At 40.4% G+C, this 23,795-nt stretch overlaps 1 protein-coding gene across 1 annotated transcript in view; it reads left to right on the top strand.

Moving 5' to 3' along the window:
• Positions 1–23,795, top strand: part of LOC135102780 (chorion peroxidase-like) — a 50,354-nt gene that overhangs the window by 22,518 nt on the left and 4,041 nt on the right. Inside the window, exons 9-12 of the mRNA XM_064008284.1 lie at positions 3,533–3,723; positions 9,575–9,764; positions 10,280–10,477; positions 21,340–21,487. Of these exons, the coding sequence (XP_063864354.1) occupies positions 3,533–3,723; positions 9,575–9,764; positions 10,280–10,477; positions 21,340–21,487 (727 nt within the window). The remainder of the gene's footprint in view (positions 1–3,532; positions 3,724–9,574; positions 9,765–10,279; positions 10,478–21,339; positions 21,488–23,795) is intronic.

Below are 23,795 nucleotides of genomic sequence, written 5' to 3'. Positions count from 1 at the left end.
TCCACGATCTGGCTACGACTACAGAGTCACTCTCATACTAAATTTATCTGTGCTGTATACCTCTCACCTAACTCCTCTGACTATAAGAAATTCTTTGACTACTTAACTTCCAAAGTGGAGCACATTCTGACCCTCTTCCCTTTTGCCAGAGATCTCCATTCTTGGAGACTTCAATGTTCACCACCAGCTTTGGCTTTGGCTCCCTTCACTGACCATCCTGGTGAAGTACCCTACAACTTTGCTATCCTCCATGACCTAGAGCAATTGGTGCAACACCCTACTCGTATTCCTGTGCGTCTTGGAGATACGCCCAACATTCTTGACCTTTTCCTGACCTCTAATCCTTCTGCCTATGCTGTCACCCTTTCTTCTCCATTGGGCTCCTCCGATCACAATCTCATATCTTTATCTTGTCCTATCGCTCCAATCTCCCCTCAGGATCTCCCTAAGTGAAGGTGCCTCTGGCATTTTGCCTCTGCTAGTTGGGGGGACCTGAGGAGGTATTTTGCTGATTTTCCTTGTAATGACTACTGCTTCCATGTCAGAGACCCGTCTTTGTGTGCTGAGCGCATAACAGAGGTGATAGTGTCTGGCATGGAGGCGTACATTTCTCACTTTTTTTCTCGTCCTAAACCTTCTAAACCTTGGTTTAACACACCTTGTTCTCGTGCTATACATGATAGAGAGGTGGCCCACAAAAGGTACTTAAGCCTTCCATCACCAGAATCTCATGCACTTTTTATTTCTGCCCGGAACCATGCCAAGTCTGTTCTCCAACTAGCCAAAAACTCCTTCATATACAGAAAATGTCAAAACCTTTCAAGATCTAACTCCCCTCGTGACTTCTGGCATCTAGCCAAAAATATCTCCAATAACTTTGCTTCTTCTTCTTTCCCTCCTCTATTTCAACCAAATGGCACCACTGCTATCACATCTATTTTTAAAGCTGAAGTCTTCGCTCAAACCTTTGCTAAAAACTCTATCTTGGACAATTCTGGGCTTGTTCCTCCCTCTCCTCCACCCTATGACTACTTCATGCCACCTATTAAAATTCTTCGCAATGATGTTTTCCATGCCCTCACTGGCCTAAACCCTCGGAAGGCTTATGGACCTGATGGGGTCCCTCCTATTGTTCTCCGAAACTGTGCCTCCGTGCTTACACCTTGCCTAGTCAAACTCTTTCAGCTCTGTCTGTCAACATCTACCTTTCCTACTTGCTGGAAGTTTGCCTACATTCAACCTGTCCCTAAAAAGGGTGACCGTTCTAATCCCTCAAACTATCGTCCTATTGCTTTAATTTCCTGCGTATCTAAAGTTTTTGAATCTATTCTCAACAGGAAGATTCTTAAACATCTATCACTTCACAACCTTCTATCTGATCGCCAGTATGGGTTCCGTCAAGGCCGCTCTACTGGTGATCTTCTGGCTTTCCTTACTGAGTCTTGGTCATCCTCTTTTAGAGATTTGTTGAAACTTTTGCTGTTGCCTTGGACATATCAAAAGCTTTCGATAGAGTCTGGCACAAAACTTTGATTTCCAAACTACCCTCCTACGGTTTCTATCCTTCTCTCTGTAACTTCATCTCAAGTTTCCTTTCTGACCGTTCTATTGCTGCTGTGGTAGACGGTCACTGTTCTTCTCCTAAATCTATTAACAGTGGTGTTCCTCAGGGTTCTGTCCTGTCACCCACTCTCTTCTTATTATTCATTAATGATCTTCTAAACCAAACCTCTTGTCCTATCCACTCCTACGCTGATGATACCACCCAGCACTTTTCCACGTCTTTTCATAGACGTCCAACTCTTCAGGAGGTAAACATTTCACGCAGGGAAGCCACATAATGCTTGACTTCTGATCTTTCTAAAATTTCTGATTGGGGCAGAGCAAACTTGGTATTGTTCAATGCCTCAAAAACTCAATTCCTCCATCTATCGACTCGACACAACCTTCCAGACAACAATCCCCTCTTCTTCAATGACACTCAACTGTCCCACTCTTCTACACTGAACATCCTCGGTCTGTCCTTTACTTATAATCTGAAGTGGAAACTTCACATCTCATCTCTAGCTAAAACAGTTTCTATGAAGTTAGATGTTTTGAGACGTCTCCGCCAGTGTTTCTCACCCCCTTTAGCTGCTAACTCTGTACAAGGGCCTTATCCGTCCATGTATGGAGTATGCTTCACATGTCTGGGGAGATTCCACTCATACTGCTCTTCTAGACAGGGTGGAATCAAACACTTTTCGTCTCTTCAACTCCTCTCCTCTAACTGACTGTCTTCATCCTCTCTTTCACCCCCGCAATGTTGCATATCTAGCTGTCTTCTACCGCTATTTTCATGCTAACTGCTCTTCTGATCTTGCTAACTGCATGCCTCCCGTCGTCCCTCGGCCTCGCTGCACAAGACTTTCTTCTCTCTCTCACCCCTATTCTGTTCACCTCTCTAACGCAAGAGTTAACCAGTATTCTCAATCATTCATCCCTTTCTCTGGTAAACTCTGGAACTCCCTGCCTGCTTCTGTATTTCCACCTTCCTATAACTTGAATTCCTTCAAGAGGGAGGTTTCAAGACATTTATTCATCAATTTTTGACCACTGCTTTGACCCTTTTATGGGACTGGCATTTCAGTGGGCATATTTTTTATTGGACTTTTGTTGCCCTTGGCCAGTGTCCTTCCTATAAAAAAAAAAAAAAAAAAAATATATATATATATATATATATATATATATATATATATATATATATATATATATATATATATATATATATATATATATATATATATATATATATATATATATATATATATATATATATATATATATATATATATATATATATATATATATATATATATATATTTATCTATCTATTTGTATATATTCATTTATCTACTAATCAAAGACTTCTGTCATACTCTATCAAATACTTTTGATACACCTAATGCAACAGAGAAAGTTAAATGAAAATTCATAAAAGAGGGTGACAAAGGTTCAGTGGGGAAGACTAGAAAATCACCAGTCGAGTTGTCCACAACGGAACCCATACTGGCGATCAGGTATGTCTGTGAAGTGATATATGTTTAAGAATCTTTCTGTTAGGATAGATTAAAACTTTGGAAACTTTAGAAAGGCAGAAAATCAAAGCAATACATTGGTAGTTTGAAGTCTATCGTTTTTAGGAACAAACTAAATGTGAGCAAGTTTCCAGTAGGAAGAAAAGATGGTTGTTGATAGATAAAGTGGGAAGAGTTTGACAGGGCACGCTACAGGCAAGGAGGCACAGGTTTGAAGAACAAAAGGAGAGTTCCCATCAGAACTCTAGGCCTACTGAGGGCAAAGGCCAGCGAAGGAATGAAAAAACACCCACTGTCTGCTACTTTCCTTATCTCAAGTACAGTCCAAGGCTGGATGTTACGTCTAGGAATGCAACAATTCAATTTGCTCTCGCTCCCACGTTCATGAATCTTGAATTTTCTACCATCTGGCTTCGACTGAAGAATCATTCTCAACCTAAATTTATATTTTTCAGATGGGAAAGGAATTGAATGTTGTCATAATGGACAAGAGATAACTGGGAATATGCGTCATCCAAAATGCTGGCCCATCAACACCGGCGGTGATCGGCTTTACAGCTCCTTTGGCTCTTCCTGCATGAACTTCGTGAGGAGCATGTTAGCGGTAAACCCGGGACGAGACTGCACTTTCGGCTATGGTGAACAGGTATTGGCAATGTTGGCAATCTTTTCAACAATAAAAACTTTCCAGAAAAATTATACATATATATATATATATATATATATATATATATATATATATATATATATATATATATATATATATATATATATATATATATATATATATATATATATATATATATATATATATATATATATATATATATATATATATATATATATATATATATATATATATATATATATATATATATATATATATATATATATATATATATATATATAGTGTGTGTGTGTGTGTGTGTGTGTGTGTGTGTGTGTGTGTGTGTGTGTGTGTGTGTGTGTGTGTGTGTAATTTCTGCAACATTCGCAGTCTTAGATCTAATTTTCAATCTGCAGAACACCGCCCCTCCTCTACTAAACCTCATCTTCTTTTCCTCACTGAAATACAGGTGTCTGAGGCAACTCACAGCAACCCCCTTTTTCTGTTCCCTCCTACTTTCTCTATCCTCATTTTCAATCCAAAGCTGGATGTTGCGTCTATGTGTACAATGACTTAATCTGCTCTCGTGCTCATCCTCTTGAATCTTCCGAGTTTTTCACCATCTGGTTACGACTGCAGAGTCACTGTCAAACTAAATTTATATGTGCTGTATACCTCTCACCTAACTCCTCTGACTATAAGAAATTCTTTGACTACTTAACTTTCTAAGTGGAGTACATTCTCATTTTCTTCCCATTTGCAGAAATCTCCATTCTTGAAAACGTTAATGTTCATCACCATCTTTGCCTTTCCTTTTCCTTCACTGACCATCCTGGTGAAATAGCCTTTAATTTTGCTATCTTCCACGATCTAGGGCAACTGGTGCAATACCCTACTCGCATTCCTGACTATCTTGGAGATACGCCCAACATTCTTAACCTTTCCCTAATCTCTAATCCTTCTGTTTGTGCTGTTACCCTATCTGCTCTGTTGGGCTCCTTGGATCACAGTTTCATGTCTATATTTTGTCCTATCGCTCTAATCCCTCCTTATTATCTCCCCAAGCGAAAATACATCTGGCGTTTTGTCTCTGCTAATTGGAGGGACCTGAAGAGGTATTTTGCTGATTTTCCTTGGAATGACTACAGCTTCTGTGTCAAAGATTCGTCTCTGTGTACTGAGCGCATAACAGAGGTGATAGTGTCTGGCATGAAGGTGTACATTCATCACTGTCTCGACATAAAACTTCCAAACCTTGGTTTAACACAACCTGTTCTTGTGTTATACATGATAGAGAGGTGGCCCACTAAAGGTACTTGAGTCTTCCATCACCAGAACCTCATGCGCTTTTTTTTATCAGCCCGGAATCATGGAAAGTCTGTTCTCCAACTAGCCAAAAACTCCTTCATTATTATAAAGTGTCAAAATCTTTCAAGATCTAACTCCCCTCGTAAATTTTGAGACTTAGCCTAAAACATTTCCAATAACTTTGCTTCTTTATCTTTCCCTCCTTTATTTCAACCTGATGGCACCACTGCCATCTCATCTATTCTAAAGCTGAACTTTTCGCTCAGACCTTTGCTAAAAACTTTACCTTTGAGGATTCAGGGTTTGTTCCTCTGACTTCACGCTACCCAGTGATGTTTTCCATGCCCTCGCTAGCCTAAACCATCAGAAAATTTATGGACCTGATGGGATCAGTCCTATTGTTCTCCGATATTGTGCCTCTGTGCTTCCACCTTGCCTAGTGAAACCCTTTCAACTCTTTATATCAACATCTACCTTTCATTCTTGCTGGAAGTTTCCCTACGTTCAGCCTATTGATAAAAAGGGTGATTATACCAATCTTTCAAACTACCATCCTATTCCATTAATTTCATGTTTATCTAAAGTTTTTTAATCTATCCTCAATAGGAAGGTTCTTAAACATTTATTGCTTCACACCCCTCTATCTGACCGCCAGTATGGGTTCCGTCAAGGCCGCTGTATTGGTGATCTTGCTTTCCTTACTGAGTCTTGATCATCCTCTTTTAGGGATTTTGGTGGAATTTTTGCTGTTGGCTTTGACATATTAAAAGATTTTGATAGAGTCTGCCACAAAGCTTTGATTTCCAAACTATCCTCCTACAGCGTCTATCCTCCTCTCTGTAACTTCATGCCAAGTTTCCTTTCTGACCTTTCTATTGCTGCTGTAGTAGATGGTCACCTTTCTTCTAAATCTACTAATAGTGGTTTTTCTCAGGGCTCTATGCTGTCAACCACTCTCTCCTATTATTCATCAATGATCTAAATCACACTTCTCGTTCTATCCACTCTTACGCTGATGATATCACACAGCATTTTTCCACGTGTTTTCATGTGTCCAACCCTTCAGGAAGTAAACAGTACCCGCAGGGAAACCACAGAAAGCCTGACTCGGATCTCTGTAAAATTTCTGAGTGAGGCGGCAGAGTAAACTTAGTATTGTTCAATGCCTCAAAAACTCACTTTCTCCACCTATCAACTCGGCACAACCTTCCAGATAACTATCCCCTCTTCTTTATTGACACTCAACTGTCCCTGTTTTCTACACTGAACATCTTCGGTCTGTCCTTTGCTTATAATCTAAACTTCATATCTCATTTCCATCTAAAACAACTTCTATAAGTTAGGTGTTCTGAGTTATCTCCGCCAGTTTTTCTTACTCCCCCCCCAGCTGCTAACTCTTTACAGGGGCCTTATCCGTCCATGTATGGAGTATGCTTCACATGTCTGGGGGATTTCCATTAGGGCTTGGTAGGAACCGGTTCCGGAATCGGTTCCGACGGTTCCGCTAGGCCTTGCTTGGAATCGGTTCCTAGTCATGGAGCCGGTTCCGCCTTAACAGTTCCTCTTGAGTACTGATGGCTGATGCTCGTGAGTTACAAATCACAAACAGTTTAGAATATGTAATCATGAACATTATTCAGGAAGTTTTGCAAATGGTATCTACAAATGAACGAAATGGAGTGTAAAGGAGTGATACATGAATAGCGTCCCTTCATCCAGTATTTAAAGAAATCGCATGAATGATATGAAAATATTTCGTTCATAATGGCCAATAGTATGCACCGATTTAGTGTTGCCATATGCATAATAGTTTCTTAACATTCTGATTGATAGATATCCTGTGACGTCATGACAGGGTATAAACAGTAGTGCGCAGCCGACGATTTGCTCATAGGAGCTAAAACTGCCTAAGAAGGATGAAAATTGTAACCATCATCCTCATGAATAAATAAAGACCTTATTTTTTCAAATCCTCAAAATAACTTACTTGTGTGCTGTACTCCAAACCTTCCTCTCTCACATTATAATGTAATATTTTTACAGGCACCAAGTCTTTTCCCAAGGCAGCGTGCTGAAGGTGCACATCGCGTTTGTTCCTACTTTGCAGCGTCAGAGCATAGAGAACGGAGGTGTACTCGTACATCTCACTTATTAAGCCTAAATTTCAAGTAAAACAATGACATCCAAGCGGAATAGAGCAGCTCTAGTGTGGACGCACATGGAAGAGACGTCGTCTGACGTCGTTGTATGCTTGGTGTGTAAAGATAAGCTAAAGTACAGTGGAAGTACATCGAACATGATGAAACACCTGCGCACCAGACATCCCATTGAATATGCGGAGTTCAAGAAGGATGCAGATATGGAAATTGCTGCTAAACACCCCAGACCATCCACCTCTGTTCAATCAACACTGATTGAGACCATCACTAGTCTAGCAATGGTGCCATCTGATTGAAATAAAAGAGGGAAAGATGAAGAAGCAATGTTAGTAGAGATGTTTATGGCTAGGTACCAGACGAGGGGAGTTAGATATTGAAAAATTTTGACACTTTCTATTAATGAAGGAGTTTTTGGCTAGTTGAAGAACAGACTGCATGTTTTTGGGCAGAAATATAAAGCGCATGAGGTTCTGGTGATGGAAGGCTCAAGTACCTCTTGTGGGCCACCTCTCTATCATGTATAGTACAAGAACAGGCTGTGTTAAACCAAGGTTTGGAAGGTTTAGGTCGAGAAAAGAGTGAGGGATGTACGCCTCCATGCCAGACACTATCACCTCTGCTATGCGCTCAGCACACAAAAACGGATATCTGACAAGGAAGCAGTAGTCATTCCAAGGAAAATCAGCAAAATATCTCTTCAGGTCCCCCCAAATAGCAGAGGCAAAACACCAGAGGCACCTCTGCTTTGTAGGATCCTGATGAGGGACTGGAACGATAAGACAAAATACAGATATGAGATTGCGATCAGTAGAGCCCAACAAAGAAGATAGGGTAACAGCATAAGTAGAAGGTTAAGAGGTTAGGAGAAGGTCAAGAATAAGGTGCGTATCTCCAAGATGGTCGGGAATACGAGTAGGGTGTTGCATTAATTGTTCTAGGTCGTGGAGGATAACAAAATTAAAGGCTAGTTCACCAGGATTGTCAGTGAAGGGAGAGGAAGACTAAAGCTGGTGGTGAACATTGAAGTCTTCAAGAATGGAGATCTCCGCAAAGGGAAAAGTGTGAGAATGTGCTTCATTTTGGAAGCTAAGTAGTCAAAGAATTTCTTATAGTCAGAGGAGTTAGATGAAAAGTATACAGCACAGATAAATTTAGTTGGAGAGTGAGTTTGTAGTCGTAGCCAGATAGCGGAAAACTCGGAAGATTAAAGAGCGTGAGCACGGGAGCAAGTTAAGTCCTTGCGCACATAAACGCAACATCCGGCTTTGGATTGAAAATGAGGATAGAGAAAGTAGGAGAGAACAGAAAAGAGGTTTCTGTCAGTTGCCTCAGATACCTGTGTTTCAGCGAGGAAAAGATGAGGTTTAGTAGAGTGTTCTACAGACTGAAAATTAGATCTAAGACCGCGAATGTAGTCCGATCTGGCAGCATTTATGGTCCCCTCCCCAGATGGGAACTCCGAGGCTAGTGTAGGATGTTGCAGCTCTTGCTATCTTCTACCGCTGTTTTCATGTGAACTGCTCTTCTGATCTAGCTAACTGCATGCCTCCCCTCCTTCCGCTGCCTTGCTGGACAAGACTTTCTTATTTCTCTCCTTGTCTCCTTGTTCTCCCTTATTTTGTCCACCTCTTTAATGCAAGAGTTAATATTCTTAATTATTCATCTCGTTCGGTAAACTACGGAGCTCCCTGCCTGCTTTTGTATTTCCTCCTTCCTATGACTTTAACTCTTTCAAGAGGGAAGTTTCAAGACACTTATCCTGTAATTTTTTACTACCGCTTTTGACTCTGTTGGGGGACCGGTACATTAGTGGGCCTTTTTTTATTTTTTTTTATTGCAGTTATGTTGCTCTTTGGTGGTGCCCCTCGTACACAAGAAAGGAGAGAGAGAGAGAGAGAGAGAGAGAGAGAGAGAGAGAGAGAGAGAGAGAGAGAAATATATATATATATATATATATATATATATATATATATATATATATATATATATATATATATATATATATATATATATATATATATATATATATATATATATATATATATATATATATATATATATATATATATATATATATATATATATATATATATATATATATATATATATATATATATATATATATATATATATATATATATATATATATATATATATATATATATATATATATATATATATATATATATATATATATATATATATATATATATATATATATATATATATATATATATATATATATATATATATATATATATATATATACATATGTATGTGTGTGTGTGTGTGTGTGTGTGTGTGTGTGTGTGTGTGTGTGTGTGTGTGTGTGTGTGTGTGTGTGTGTATGTGTGTGTGTGTAATGTGTGTAATAATGTGAAGCATGTGTTCATGCGACGTAATAGCACCCATTACCTTGCCAGCTGAACCAAGTGACTCACTGGCTGGACGGCTCACAAGTTTATGGCTCGACGGCTGAGGAGGAGCGTGATCTGAGGACTTTTTCCAATGGCCTCTTGCAGTTTTCTCCTAAAAATTACTTGCCAATTTTGCCAAAAAATCAAGGCGGTGAATGTGAGGCGCGTGAAAGGGGTGCCATGTGCTACTCAGCAGGTATGTTTTTTTTTTTTTCTGAGTCTTAGAGTACAAGAATATATATATATATATATATATATATATATATATATATATATATATATATATATATATATATATATATATATATATAATATACATATATATATATATATATATATATATATATATATATATATATATATATATATATATATATATATATATATATATATATATATATATATATATATATATATATACTATATATATATATATATATATATATATATATATATATATATATATATATATATATATATATATATATATATATATATATATATATATATATATATATATATATATATATATACAATAGAGAATTTTTTACGTAACTAGAGAGAAAGAGAGAGAGAGAGAGAGAGAGAGAGAGAGAGAGAGAGAGAGAGAGAGAGAGAGAGAGAGAGAGAGAGAGAGAGAGCAGCTAATTTTCCACCTTTTTTCTCTCCGCACACACACACAAAAAAAAAAAAAAAAATGGCACGTTGCAGGTGACTCGCGCGTCAACGAGCAGCCCGGCCTCACCGCTATTCATACCCTGTGGATGAGGGAGCACAACCGTGTTGCCCGCGAGCTGCACAGCTTCAACCCGCAGTGGACGGACGAGCTGCTGTTCCAGGAGGCCCGCAGGATCGTGGTGGCAGAGCTGCAGCACATCACCTTCAACGAATGGCTGCCTATCATTGTAGGTCAGTTTGTGACGCCTGCTTGCGTTGTTTATGATTTTATGATGTACTTGTTCCCTTGTTCCTTTGGCAATGCAAGGAACACGTTCCACATGCACGTTCCACATGTTGGGCCGGAAATGCAATGGGGACACGTGTTGATCCTATAAACAACTAGTTACTTGATGCCTGTATTCAGTTATTTATCAAGTAACGCAAGAAAAATCCTTAAAAATAAAAGATAACAAAGATATAAACAAGGAAAGTGAAACAGAAAAAAAAAAAAAAATGAAGAAGCGAATAAATGAAAGAATAAATAAGCAAAAGTAATGAATGGTTAAAGGACATAAGTAATTTAGTTCTTCATTAAATTTCAAAGGAAGATGACGGTTGCACTTTAATTTGTTACAAAATACATGTTTCCGAATTTGACTGATTTAAAAAAAATTAGAGGTATTCTTAGATAACTTAGCATCTCTCTCTCTCTCTCTCTCTCTCTCTCTCTCTCTCTCTCTCTCTCTCTCTCTCTCTCTCTCTCTCTCCATTGTTGTGCACGTCCCTTCGAGCCTTCAGGTGCGGTCAGGTACATAATTACCACTCGCAGCAGCCCAGGGCGGTCAGCACACATACCAGGGATCCACAGCTGCTATCGTTGTCGGGTTCATTTGGCTAGCGGGGGCGATGCATACATGCACGGCACCAGCCTGAACTCAATAGACTACTGAGAAAGGGATGGGCAACAAAACACTGTCTCACTGGCAATCCTGTCTTTATGGCCCGCACAGAGCAGTAGCACAGGGCACAAGGCATCCTAACAATCCACAGTACAAGTAAGGTTCACACCACCGGCCTCACTCAGCACAGCGTCTATATCACTGGGTAGTGCGTCCCATCTCACAGTACAGTGGCATGCCATAGCACGCTAAAGAGAAGCTCGACGCTGTCTTCTCCAGTCGTCCACGCTGTAACAGACCACGCAGGTGTCATCCACACACCTCAGTGTCAGGGACTCACTGTCTTAGACTCCCAGGGCACACAATCCTCACAGTATGCCCCGGGCCACAGTCACGTATTGGTAGCGGCGGGCGACTAGCGTCGAAACGTAACACAAGGGGGACGCACTGCAGACTGTCGGAACAGGTGTTGTGTAGACGGAAAACGATCTCTCTCTCTCTCTCTCTCTCTCTCTCTCTCTCTCTCTCTCTCTCTCTCTCTCTCTCTCTCTCTCTCTCTCACCTGTGAGCTGTTGTTGTTGTTGTTGTTATTGAGAGCCAACCAAAGCCTGGCTGGGGTGGGCCTTGTGATGTGCCCAGTCTCCTGGGGGCCGCCACAACTCATTATGCAAGTCAGTCCCTCCGTGATTGGCCAACACACTGCTGCACTCCTGACCAATCATCTTCTATGCCATTTCTGGTCTCTCCAGGCTGCCTATATATATATATATATATATATATATATATATATATATATATATATATATATATATATATATATATATATATATATATATATATATATATAGTGTCTGGCATGAAGGCGTACATTCCTCACTCTTTTCTCGACCTAAACTTTCTAAACCTTGGTTTAACACAGCTTGTTGTCGTCCTATACTTGACAGAGAGGTGGCCCACAAAAGGTACTTAAGCCTTCCATCACCAGAATCTCATGCACTTTATATTTCTGCCCGGAACCATGCCGAGTCTGTTCTCCAACTAGCCATAAACTCCTTCATTAATAGAAAGTGTCAAAATCTTTCAAGATCTAACTCCACTCGTGTCTTCTGGCATCTAACCAAAATGATCTCCAATAACTTTGCTTTTTTCTTCTTTCCCTTCTTTATTTCAACCAGATGGCACCACTGCTATCACATCTATCTCTAAAGGTGAACTCTTCGCTCAAACCTTTGCTAAAATCTCCACCTTGGACTATTCAGGGCTTGTTCCTCCCTCTCCTCCACCCTCTCACTACTTCATGCTTCCTATTTAAATTCTTCGCAATGATGTTTTCCATGCTCTTGCTGGCCTAAACCCTCGGAAGGCTTATGCACCTGACGGGGTCGCTTCTATTGTTCTCCGAAACTGTGCCTCCGTGCTTGCACCTTGCCTAGTCAAGCTCTTTCAACTTTGTCAACATCTACCTTTCCTTCTTGCTGGAAGTTTGCTTACATTCAGCCTGTTCCTAAAAGAGGGTGACCGTTCTAATCCCTCAAACTACCGTCCTATTGCTTTAATTTCCTATCTATCTAAAGTTTTTGAATCTATCCTCAACAAGAAGATTCTTAAACATCTATTACTTTACAACCTTCTATCTGATCGCCAGTATGGGTTCCGTCAAGGCCGCTCTACTGGTGATCTGGCTTTCCTTACTGGCCTTCCTTCCTTGGTCATCCTCTTTTAGAAATTTTGGTGAAACTATAGCTGTTGCCTTGGATATATCAAAAGCTTTTGATAGAGTCTGGCACAAAGCTTTGATTTCCAGACTACCCTCCTACGGCTTCTCTCCTTCTCTCTGTAACTTCATCTCAAGTTTCCTTTCTGACCGTTCTATTGCTGCTGTGGTAGAAGGTCACTGTTCTCCTAAATCTGGTAACAGTGGTGTTGCTCAGGGTTATGTCCTGTCACCCACTCTCTTCCTATTATTCATCAATGACCTTCTAAACCGAAGTTCTTGTCCTATCCACTCCTATGCTGATGATACCACCCTGCACTTTTCTACATCTTTTCATAGACGTCCAACCCATCAGGAAGTAAACATTTCACGCCGGGAACCCACAGAACGCCTGACTTCTGATCATCCTAAAATTTCTGATTGGGGCAGAGCAAACTTGGTATTGTTCAATGCCTCAAAAACTCAATTCCTCCATTCATCAACTCGACACAACTTTTCAGACAACTGTCCCCTCTTCTTCAATGATACTCAACTGTCCCCCTATTCTGTACTGAACGTCCTCGGTCTGTCCTTTACTTACAATCTGAACTGGAAACTTCACATCTCATCTCTAGCTAAAACAGCCTCCATGAAATTAGGTGTTCTGAGACGTCTCCGCCAGTTTTTCTCACCCACCCAGCTGCTAACTCTGTACAAGGGCTTTATCCCTCCATGAGGCAGTAGACACCTGCCGAAACGATGATTACTCACAGTGAGGTCTAAAGCACTGTTCAGGGGGTGTTGTGAACTTGTCATTAAACCCAGCTGTGACCTCACTGAACGTTCCCCTTTGTGTCTCACAACACAAGGGGGCAGTCACAACCTGCCCTCTAAAGACAACTCTCTTCCTCCATACAAAACTACAAGCACCTAATAACACACACACCCTTCACTCAAAAATTTTAAAATCATTATGGCGATTCCTACACCAGCCTCGGAGTTCTCATCTGGGGAGGGGACCATAAATGTCCCCAGGTTGGACTGCCTTTCTGTCGACGACCCTAAGTGTCTTGACACCCCCCTCAACTTTTTCTTCATTAACTTCTGCAACATTCGCGGTCTAAGATCTAATTTTCAATCTGTAGAACACCACCTCTCCTCTTCTAAACCACATCTTCTTTTCCTCACTGAAACTCAGGTGTCTGAGGCAACTGACAGTAGCCCCTTTTCTGTTCCCTCCTACTTTCTCTATCCTCATTTTCGATCCAAAGCTGGATGCTGCGTTTATGTGCGCAATGACTTAACCTGCTCTCGTGCCCACGCTCTTGAATCTTCCGAGTTTTCCACCATCTGGCTACGACTACAGAGTCACTCTCATACTAAATTTATCTGTGCTGTATACCTCTCACCTAACTCCTCTGACTATAAGAAATTCTTTAACTACTTAACTTCCAAAGTGGAGCACATTCTGACCCTCTTCCCTTTTGCAGAGATCTCCATTCTTGGAGACTTCAATGTTCACCACCAACTTTGGCTTTCCTCTCCCTTCACTGACCATCCTGGTGAACTAGCCTACAACTTTGCTATCCTCCATGACCTAGAGCAATTGGTGCAACACCGTACTCGTATTCCTGACCGTCTTGGAGATACGCCCAACATTCTTCACCTTTTCCTGACCTCTAATCCTTCTGCTTATGCTGTCACCCTTTCTTCTCCGTTGGGCTCCTCCGATCACAATCTCATATCTTTATCTTGTCCTATCACTCCAATCCCTCCTCAGGATCCCCCTAAGCGAAGGTGCCTCTGGCGTTTTCCCTCTGCTAGTTGGGGGGACCTGAGGAGGTATTTTGCTGATTTTCCTTGGAATGACTACTGCTTCCGTGTCAGAGGTGATAGTGTCTGGCATGGAGGCATACATTCCTCACTCTTTTTCTCGTCCTAAACCTTCTAAACCTTGGTTTAACACAGCTTGTTCTCGTGCTATACATGATAGAGAGGTGGCCCACAAAAGGTACTTAAGCCTTCCATCACCAGAATCTCATGCACTTTATATTTCTGCCCGGAACCATGCCAAGTCTGTTCTCCAACTAGCCAAAAACTCCTTCATTAACAGAAAATGTCAAAACCTTTCAAGATCTAACTCCCCTCGTGATTTCTGGCATCTAGCCAAAAATATCTCCAATAACTTCGCTTCTTCTTCTTTCCCTCCTCTATTTCAACCAGATGGCACCACTGCTATCATATCTAATTCTAAAGCTGAACTCTTTGCTCAAATCTTTGCTAAAAGCTCTACCTTGGACGATTCTGGGCTTGTTCCTTCCTCTCCTCCACGCTCTGATTACTTCATGCCATGTATTAAAATTCTTCGCATGATGTTTTCCATGCCCTCGCTGGCCTAAAACCTCGGAAGGCTTATGAACCTGATGGGGGTCCCTCCTATTGTTCTCCGAAACTGTGCCTCCGTGCTTGCACCTTGCCTAGTCAAACTCTTTGAGCTCTGTCTGTCAACATCTACCTTTCCTTCTTGCTGGAAATTTGCCTACATTCAACCTGTTCCTAAAAAGGGTGACCGTTCTAATCCCTCAAACTACCGTCCTATTGCTTTAATTTCCTGCCTATCTAAAGTTTTTTAATCTATCCTCAACAGGAAGATTCTTAAACATCTGTTACTTCACAACCTTCTATCTGATCGCCAGTATGGGTTCCGTCAAGGCCGCTCTACTGGTGATCTTCTGGCTTTCCTTACTGAGTCTTGGTCATCCTCTTTTAGAGATTTTGGTGAAACTTTTGCTGTTGCCTTGGAATGTCAAAAGCTTTTGATAGAGTCTGGCACAAAGCTTTGATTTCCAAACTACCCTCCTACGGTTTCTATCCTTCTCTCTGTAACTTCATCTCAAGTTTCCTTTCTGACCGTTCTATTGCTGCTGTGGTAGACGGTCACTGTTCTTCTCCTAAATCTATTAACAGTAGTGTTCCTCAGGGTTCTGTCCTGTCACCCACTCTCTTCTTATTATTCATTAATGATCTTCTAAACCAAACCTCTTGTCCTATCCACTCCTACGCTGATGATACCACCCTGCACTTTTCCACGTCTTTTCATAGACGTCCAACCCTTCAGGAGGTAAACATATCACGCAGGGAACCCACAGAATGCCTGACTTCTGATCTTTCTAAAATTTCTGATTGGGGCAGAGCAAACTTGGTATTGTTCAATGCCTCAAAAACTCAATTCCTCCATCTATCAACTCGACACAACCTTCCAGACAACTATCCCCTCTTCTTCAATGACACTCAACTGTCCCCCTCTTCTACACTGAACATCCTCGGTCTGTCCTTTACCTATAATCTGAACTGGAAACTTCACATCTCATCTCTAGCTAAAACAGCTTCTATGAAGTTAGGTGTTCTGAGACGTCTCCGCCAGTTTTTCTCACCCCCCCAGCTGCTAACTCTTTACAAGGGCCTTATCCGTCCATGTATGGAGTATGCTTCACATGTCTGGGGGGGTTCCACTCATACTGCTCTTCTTGACAGGGTGGAATCAAAAGCTTTTCGTCTCATCAACTCCTCTCCTCTAACTGACTATCTTCAGCCTCTCTCTCACCGCCGCAATGTTGCATATCTAGCTGTCCTCTACCGCTATTTTCATGCTAACTGCTCTTCTGATCTTGCTAACTGCATGCCTCCCCTCCTTCTGCAGCCTCACTGCACAAGACTTTCTTCTTTCTCTCACCCCTATTCTGTCCACCTCTCTAACGGAAGAGTTAACCAGTATTCTCAATCATTCATCCCTTTCTCTGGTAAACTCTGGAACTCCCTGCCTGCTTCTGTATTTCCACCTTCCTATGACTTGAATTCCTTCAAGAGGGAGGTTTCAAGACACTTATTCATCAATTTTTGACCACTGCTTTGACCCTTTTATGGGGCTGGCATTTCAGTGGGCATTTTTTTTTTATTAGATTTTTGTTGCCCTTGGCCAGTGTCCTTCCTACATAAAAAAAAAAATGTATGAAGTATGCTTCACATGTCTGGGATGGTTTCACTCATACCACTCTTCTAGACAGAGTGGCATCAAAAGTTTTTCGTCTCATCAACTCCTCTCCTCTAACGAGAAAGAGAGAGAGAGAGAGAGAGAGAGAGAGAGAGAGAGAGAGAGAGAGAGAGAGAGAGAGAGAGAGAGAGAGAGAGAGAGAGAGAGAGAGAGAGAGAGAGAGAGAGAGAGAGAGAGAGAGAGAGAGAGAGAGAGAGATGATGTTATGATAGTTATTTTGGTCAGAACATAGATTTATATATCTATTTTTACTGTGCAATGGTATATTGCTTTTACTATGCAAAATGATACGTATACCTTGCAAGTCTTCAAATTTTTTTGTGTTTATAATGAATGTTAGAAAACTTTGAGAGCGTTTTGAGACAGAAACCTTAATGTCACGCATCACTTACGAACCCAATAGTACTATTTTTGCACTATGAAGTATTGATGTATACAACACAGTGGCAAAAAGATGAAATAGTGGATAAATGGCAGAGAGAAGAAATTTCATTTACTTTGAGTATGAACAAAAAATAATGGAATAAAAAATAACCAGTTTTGCAATGTTGTGCATTCATTAATAGCGTTGTCATACTCTCAGTCGTTTTATCTGTCCAGTGTCATTAATGTGAGGGCAGAAGGACTCTGGAGCATTTTAGTGTGCTGCGACCAGTTGCACTGGCAGAGGAACATCCACGTAGTTCCACGTAATGTTGTCAGGATCATCATCATTTTCTCCCTCATTCACACTGGTTCTATTGAACTCCCGAAGGTGATCTTGACAGGCAACTAGGTTGTCCACCCACGTCTGCCCCTTGAGGTCGAGAAGACTGCGGAGGCTCTTGAGGGTTTGAGGGGGCGATCAACAGCATACTTCGGCAGGAGGACGACATCACTGAGGTTGAACTTACTTTGGGAATGCTTCTCCTTACCCTTCATCACCCGAACTTTTTGCATGCCTTCATGGTCGCCAAACTCGTAGTTGCTTTTGATGATGTAACCTTCTTTGTAAGAAACATCCACAAGTTGACAGGCCTTGGCAAAACCAGTTGCTGAACGCTTGGTGACATACTTGAATTCTCTGACGTTGAGGAAGTTGGATCGTTGCATGGCGATGACAGGATTCATCTTGCCGATGGCGTTTGCAATACCATCCATGTAGGTTTTGGGGCATGAGATGATTGTGTATGTTGCCAATTTCTTCTCAATACTGGCAAACAAACGGTCACAAGGAAAATACGAGTGACCAGACACCATGAAGAAAAATTCCACACGAAACAGAAAAGAGGCATGTACTTGTTGCAATGACTTACGAACTATGATGATATTTTTATTCTGGTCAGCACAGTTGTAACAAAAAAAATCACAGAATTTTGAATGCCTGCCCTTCCTGTCGAACCTTGATGTCCAACCACTTTAGCAGGCAGCTTGCCATCTCGTCTGCACTACGCCCATCTGTGACCTCCTCATTGACGCCTCCTGCTCGTTCATGCCATAAATACAGAAGTTGTACAGCCACAATGCGTTTGTAGAAGGCTGCACCGGGTTGTAGTCTTGGGCAGGGAAATATTTAATGCAAGTCTATTGTACCTTCCCTCCACCTCGGCTGTCTTAAGTAAGTCACGCGGCACCTTTGCTGCTTTCTCATGCTGCTCCAATTGCAATTCCAAGTTTGCAACATCTTGTCCCAACTCCTTCTTGTTCTTGATCTGTATTCTCACTGTCTCACAGGTGGTACATACATCAATTTTAGGGGCCTGACACACGATATTATAGTCTAGGGTGAAAACAGTCTGATAGAAGCGCAGTGAAACAACTTTTTTTCATTCGGGTGTCTCTTAAATATCCACCGCAGATATTCAAATTGTAGAGCGGAGATACTGGAGCCAACCTCGAGGTACCGTCGATGTGGAATGTGTGCCTTAGTGTAGTGGCTTGCAATAACAGGCAGGGTTTCGATGTGAGCATGCACCAGCTCAAGTTGCTTACCTACAATGGCCCACGGACATTTACTCTGATTGTCAGGGACGGGTGTTCCATTGCCTGACTTTTTTTTTTTTTTTTTTTTTTTGAAGAAGCACCTCAAGTTTTGTGATACCATGGATTGCAAGGAATGCACTGCGACACACACGAATGTTTCTATCGTGTATTTTAACAAAATATTCGCAAGTCACTTTCCTCCGGCTTTGCTCCGATTTTGTGCGTTTTCTCGTCATCGGCTCGGTATGAATCAAAGCCTGGAGGTATGCATTTTAACTGTCATAATTTCCAATAGACCAAAAACACGAGAAAATATTTTCAGTATTATTCATGTCGACCTTTTCAAAACACCCAGTATTACAGTTAGGCCCGATTTTCTCTGCAGGCATCACTTTTTTTTGATGCATAAGCCACATACTCCTAGCCGAGGTTACGCATTTTCTTCACAGTATTCTTCTCCCACTTTCCTGGCTGCCTTTTCCAGGACCGAGCCTGCTTCTCAACACGCTTAGAGTTCTTGAAAACAATAGCTTCAACACTAGAACCAGAACTGGCCCTATCAGGTTAGCTATGATGAGGGGCTCCAACGCGCGTTGCCTGTCCCTTGTCTTGGCGCGAGATGGCTGGATACTGAGAGCGCAGGAAGCAGCGAGCCAATCACAAAGCGCAGCGGTTAACCTCCCATGTTCTGATTGGGACGTGCTGTATGGCACGCCAGGCACCCAGAAATTCACTGTGAGTTAAAAAAAGTTTTGACCTGGAGCATATTGAGGAAATGCACTCACTCTTCTGCCACTTGCTCTTCACGTTAGGATAGGCTAGAACTGGTTAGGCTACGTTAGTTTTTTTTTTTTTTTTTTTTTTTTTAGTTAAAATAACGTAAATCAACAATTTCGTGGAATTTACGAATGGAAAAGCTCAAAGATGATAATGTGCTTAATTAATTAGTGTGCAACAACCCCTCATCTTAGGCTCCTGCAAACTAGTGTATGCAGATTTGCAAATGAAGATAGGGAGTTTTTACCGACGGTGCTCCCTCTTTCGTGCGCTTGGTTAAGAATAGTACCTTTCTTTAAGAGAGTTTAACCAAATTTCTAGTATCTAAAAGCGGATAAATCTACCACAGACAACTAGAAGAAGGGCTATAATAGCGATATATAGCATAAAATCAAAATTGCTAAATTTGGCGCTTAGTCTGGTTTGGATGCGCGGCCACTCATATGTGTGTTATTGTATGCAAAATGTTTTTCCTAGACGTGGTTGTGGATTCTTCTACAACTGAGGGTGTTAAGTACTGTTTGGAGCATCTCCCTTGTCTGTGGGTCGGTAGAACAGTCTGGCAACCTAAACTTAGTGTCACCTGGAGTTACGACTGTCGTGAGAAGGGTGCAGGAATCACAAGGGACTCTGTATGCCCGTTTTTGAGCCCTGCACTGAGTTCACGTAGGAGGTGGCTCGGTAAAGCTAGTCCAGGCGCGGCAGCTTGAAGGGAATGGGAATTGCGGTCGCATATATATATATATATATATATATATATATATATATATATATATATATATATATATATATATATATATATATATATATATATATATATATATATATATATGAACAACATCAAATTAATATATTCATTACCTTTGAATAGCCTTCACAATCATTCCCACTTTCAAATAGATGAAGGCAGTCTTCACAGGTAAGGTATTCGAACGTAAGAGATTTTATAGTCCATGACGTTACTCAGAAATATCGTGTGAATGGGATCCCAGCCTTCCGCCCTAAGTACTTTATATTTGAGGAGCCTACTCCGTACATTGAAGTGCAATGCTCCCGTAAACATCCATCAGCAAAGAAGGGACAGGATGGACGAGAACGGTACATAATTACCATCTTCTTGCAAGATGATCTGCTTTATTCGTATGTCACACACGTATATTACATTAATCGCATTTAATTTTTGCTACCACCTTGTCCATCGTAACGTGAATGAAACTGAAAAAAAAAAGGAGAAAAAAAAAAGTGATGCGCCAGAACTACAGTTGCCATTCTTTGTACTCAGTATATAGTTAATTTTTAAAAACTTTATTCTGCTTGATCAATAAATCATTGTTATGAACTACATTGGTATAAAGTTTTCCACGGCTTCCCTTAAGGCTTAAACCGACCCAGTAAAGTTGACAAACCTTAGAATGAACTAAGGCTGTGTGGGCTTCCCTCAACTCAAGCCTTATGGGTTTACTGAAGAAGTGGCCCTCCTTAGTTTAAAGCCTACAATTTCGCTTTTAATAAATGAAGCTTTCAATTGGAAGTACAGAGATTTAGATTTTCTTCACTACTAATGCTTGTTCGTTTATCATCTTTGTGAGCGTCAAAACAGGTAATGCTTCTAATATTTAGTGTTATTTGAGAAACTTTGTTGGAAAACAATTTATTCATTTATTTATTTATTTTTTTTTTGTGAAGGCGGTGTCGCACTTGCCTCAATTAACACACTTTCCTATTACAGGGCGGAACTTTATGGATTCGTTCGGCATTAAAGTACTAAACAACGGTTACAGCTTCGACTATAATGCCAACCTAAATCCTAACATGAACAACGAATTTTCAACGGCCGCCTTTAGATTCGGCCACTCGCTGGTGCAAGGAACGCTGAGGTGAGAAAACTTGGATGTGCTACTTTCATTTCCATTATGAGGCTTCGTCAAATGTTAAATAGATTGGTAGATATGCAGGAGGAGGCAGTATGCACCTGCCGAAACGATAGTTACTCCCAGTGAGGTCTAAAGCACTGGATCAGGGGGTGCTGTGAACCTATCATTTAACCCAGCTGTGACCTCACTGAACGTTTCCCTTTGTGTCTCACAACACAAGGGGGCAGTCACAACCTGTCTTCTAAAGACAGCTCTCTTCCTTCGCACAAAACTACAAGCACCTAAGTAAACACACATCCCTCACTCAAAATTCAGTTATTATGGTAACTCCTACACCAGCCTCGGAGCCCCCACCTGGGGAGGGGACCACAAATGTCCCCAGGTCGAACTACTCCTTTGGTATGGACCCTAAGTGTCTTGACACCACTCTCAACTTTTTCTTCATTAACTTCTGCAACATTCGCGGTCTTAGATCTGATGTTCAGTCTGTAGAACACTACCTCTCCTCTACTAAACCTCATTTTCTTTTCCTCACTGAAACACAGGTGTTTGAGGCAACTGGCAGTAGCCTCTTTATTATTCCCTCCTTCTTTCTCTATCCTTATTTTCAATCCAAAACTGAATGTTGCGTCTGGTTCTAGTACAGTTCGCTACTGACATTTCCCTCCCGGACACTTTGCTACCGGCTATCTCGTTACCAGTCAATTTGTTACTAGGACAATTTGCTACTATGTTTTTTCGGTACCAGTGTATGTAGTAAAAGTAAAACACATTGATAAATGAGAAATTTATTTATGAAATATTCCAAAAACAAATCTTATTTCTTATTTAGTCTATTATCAGATAAAACCATAGTATCTATTTATTTAAAAGATGAAGTTAAAAGTGTAGTATAATATATATATATATATATATATATATATATATATATATATATATATATATATATATATATATATATATATATATATATATATATATACTGTTAATGGATAGTAAAACACATTGATAAAATGAGAAAAAAGATGAAGTTAAAAGTGTTTTAAGTTATGAGCAATTCCACGAAAATATTGGAGTTTATTTGAAGGGTCATACTGTTCTAGTAATCTTTTTACGTCTCCACGGTTGAGATGGACAATTCTTTTTGTACTGAGAGCCTCTTAATTTTTCAGAGCAGTTATAAGGGACCAAATATTAGGATGTACATTGGTCACTGAAGTTTTTAAGTGCATTGAGAAATCCTTCACTATAGTTATTTGTGCGTGCCATACCATTTTCATTGCGTTCATGAACATTCCATAACTGAATAGAGAAGACTGGCTCGACTCTTCGCCTTCGTTGGCCACGACCTCTCACTCCAATGTAATAGGTTTCGGAATATGAAACAAGCTCTTGTGGAAAATCGTCGTCATCAGTTAATTCTTCAAAGGTTTCAATGACATCATCAATGGGAAGGAAGGCAAGTGCAGACAAACATCTGACTTTTAGACTAAAATCATCATCATGGTGATATTGCCGTTTCATACCTATTCTTTTATAACTTGTTTGTAAATATTTTGTGAGACGTGAAATAGGCAACAGGTAACATCTGAATTAGGGAATTTATTTAAGAAATTATCGATGGCCGCTTTTTTAAAATCCATCATTATGCACGAGTTCTTTTAGCGTAGTAAATAGTCTATTGTATGTATCTTGTGTCTTATTTGGAAGCAAGGTAAACACTTTCGGAACACTAATGCCGTTGTTTTGAATATGTAAAGTATACAGTTGATAGTAAATAATTGGACTACATTTAAAGATTCCATCTACAGCCCAGTTCTTAGCTCTTTTGATGTCATCAATACCCGAGTCTGTTACAAATATTAGAATTCTTTCGGTATCATGTTCACCACTGTCAAATTGTAGAAACTTCAAACCGTTCTCAGTGTTGCAGTACTGATCAGGATTCAAATAACCATGTCGTTTCTGAGGTATAGGAGGTACACTATCTTCTACTTGTCTCCAACGCCTTATACTACGAATCATCGATGAGGTTGAAGGTAATTCTGAAAGAGCACATTCATTCATATTGGAGGTTTCTTTACATAATATAGTCCGAGGTGTATATTGTGTTGAAACAGAATTCACTTTCATTTGATGTTTTGCCATTTTTGCCTCCACTCTTGCAGCTGTAGCACTGTGTTATGCTCACCAACAGTCTTAACGATTTTGTTTTCACTATCACCAACATAGGTGTGTACGCGGGATTTACACAATCTATTTTCGCACATCCAATACTACTTTGAACTATCCTTATTCACTTTGTGTTTAT

Source organism: Scylla paramamosain, chromosome 8 (assembly GCF_035594125.1).
Source record: "Scylla paramamosain isolate STU-SP2022 chromosome 8, ASM3559412v1, whole genome shotgun sequence".
NCBI lineage: Eukaryota > Metazoa > Arthropoda > Malacostraca > Decapoda > Portunidae > Scylla > Scylla paramamosain.
This window is presented reverse-complemented; position numbering and strand designations above follow the sequence as displayed.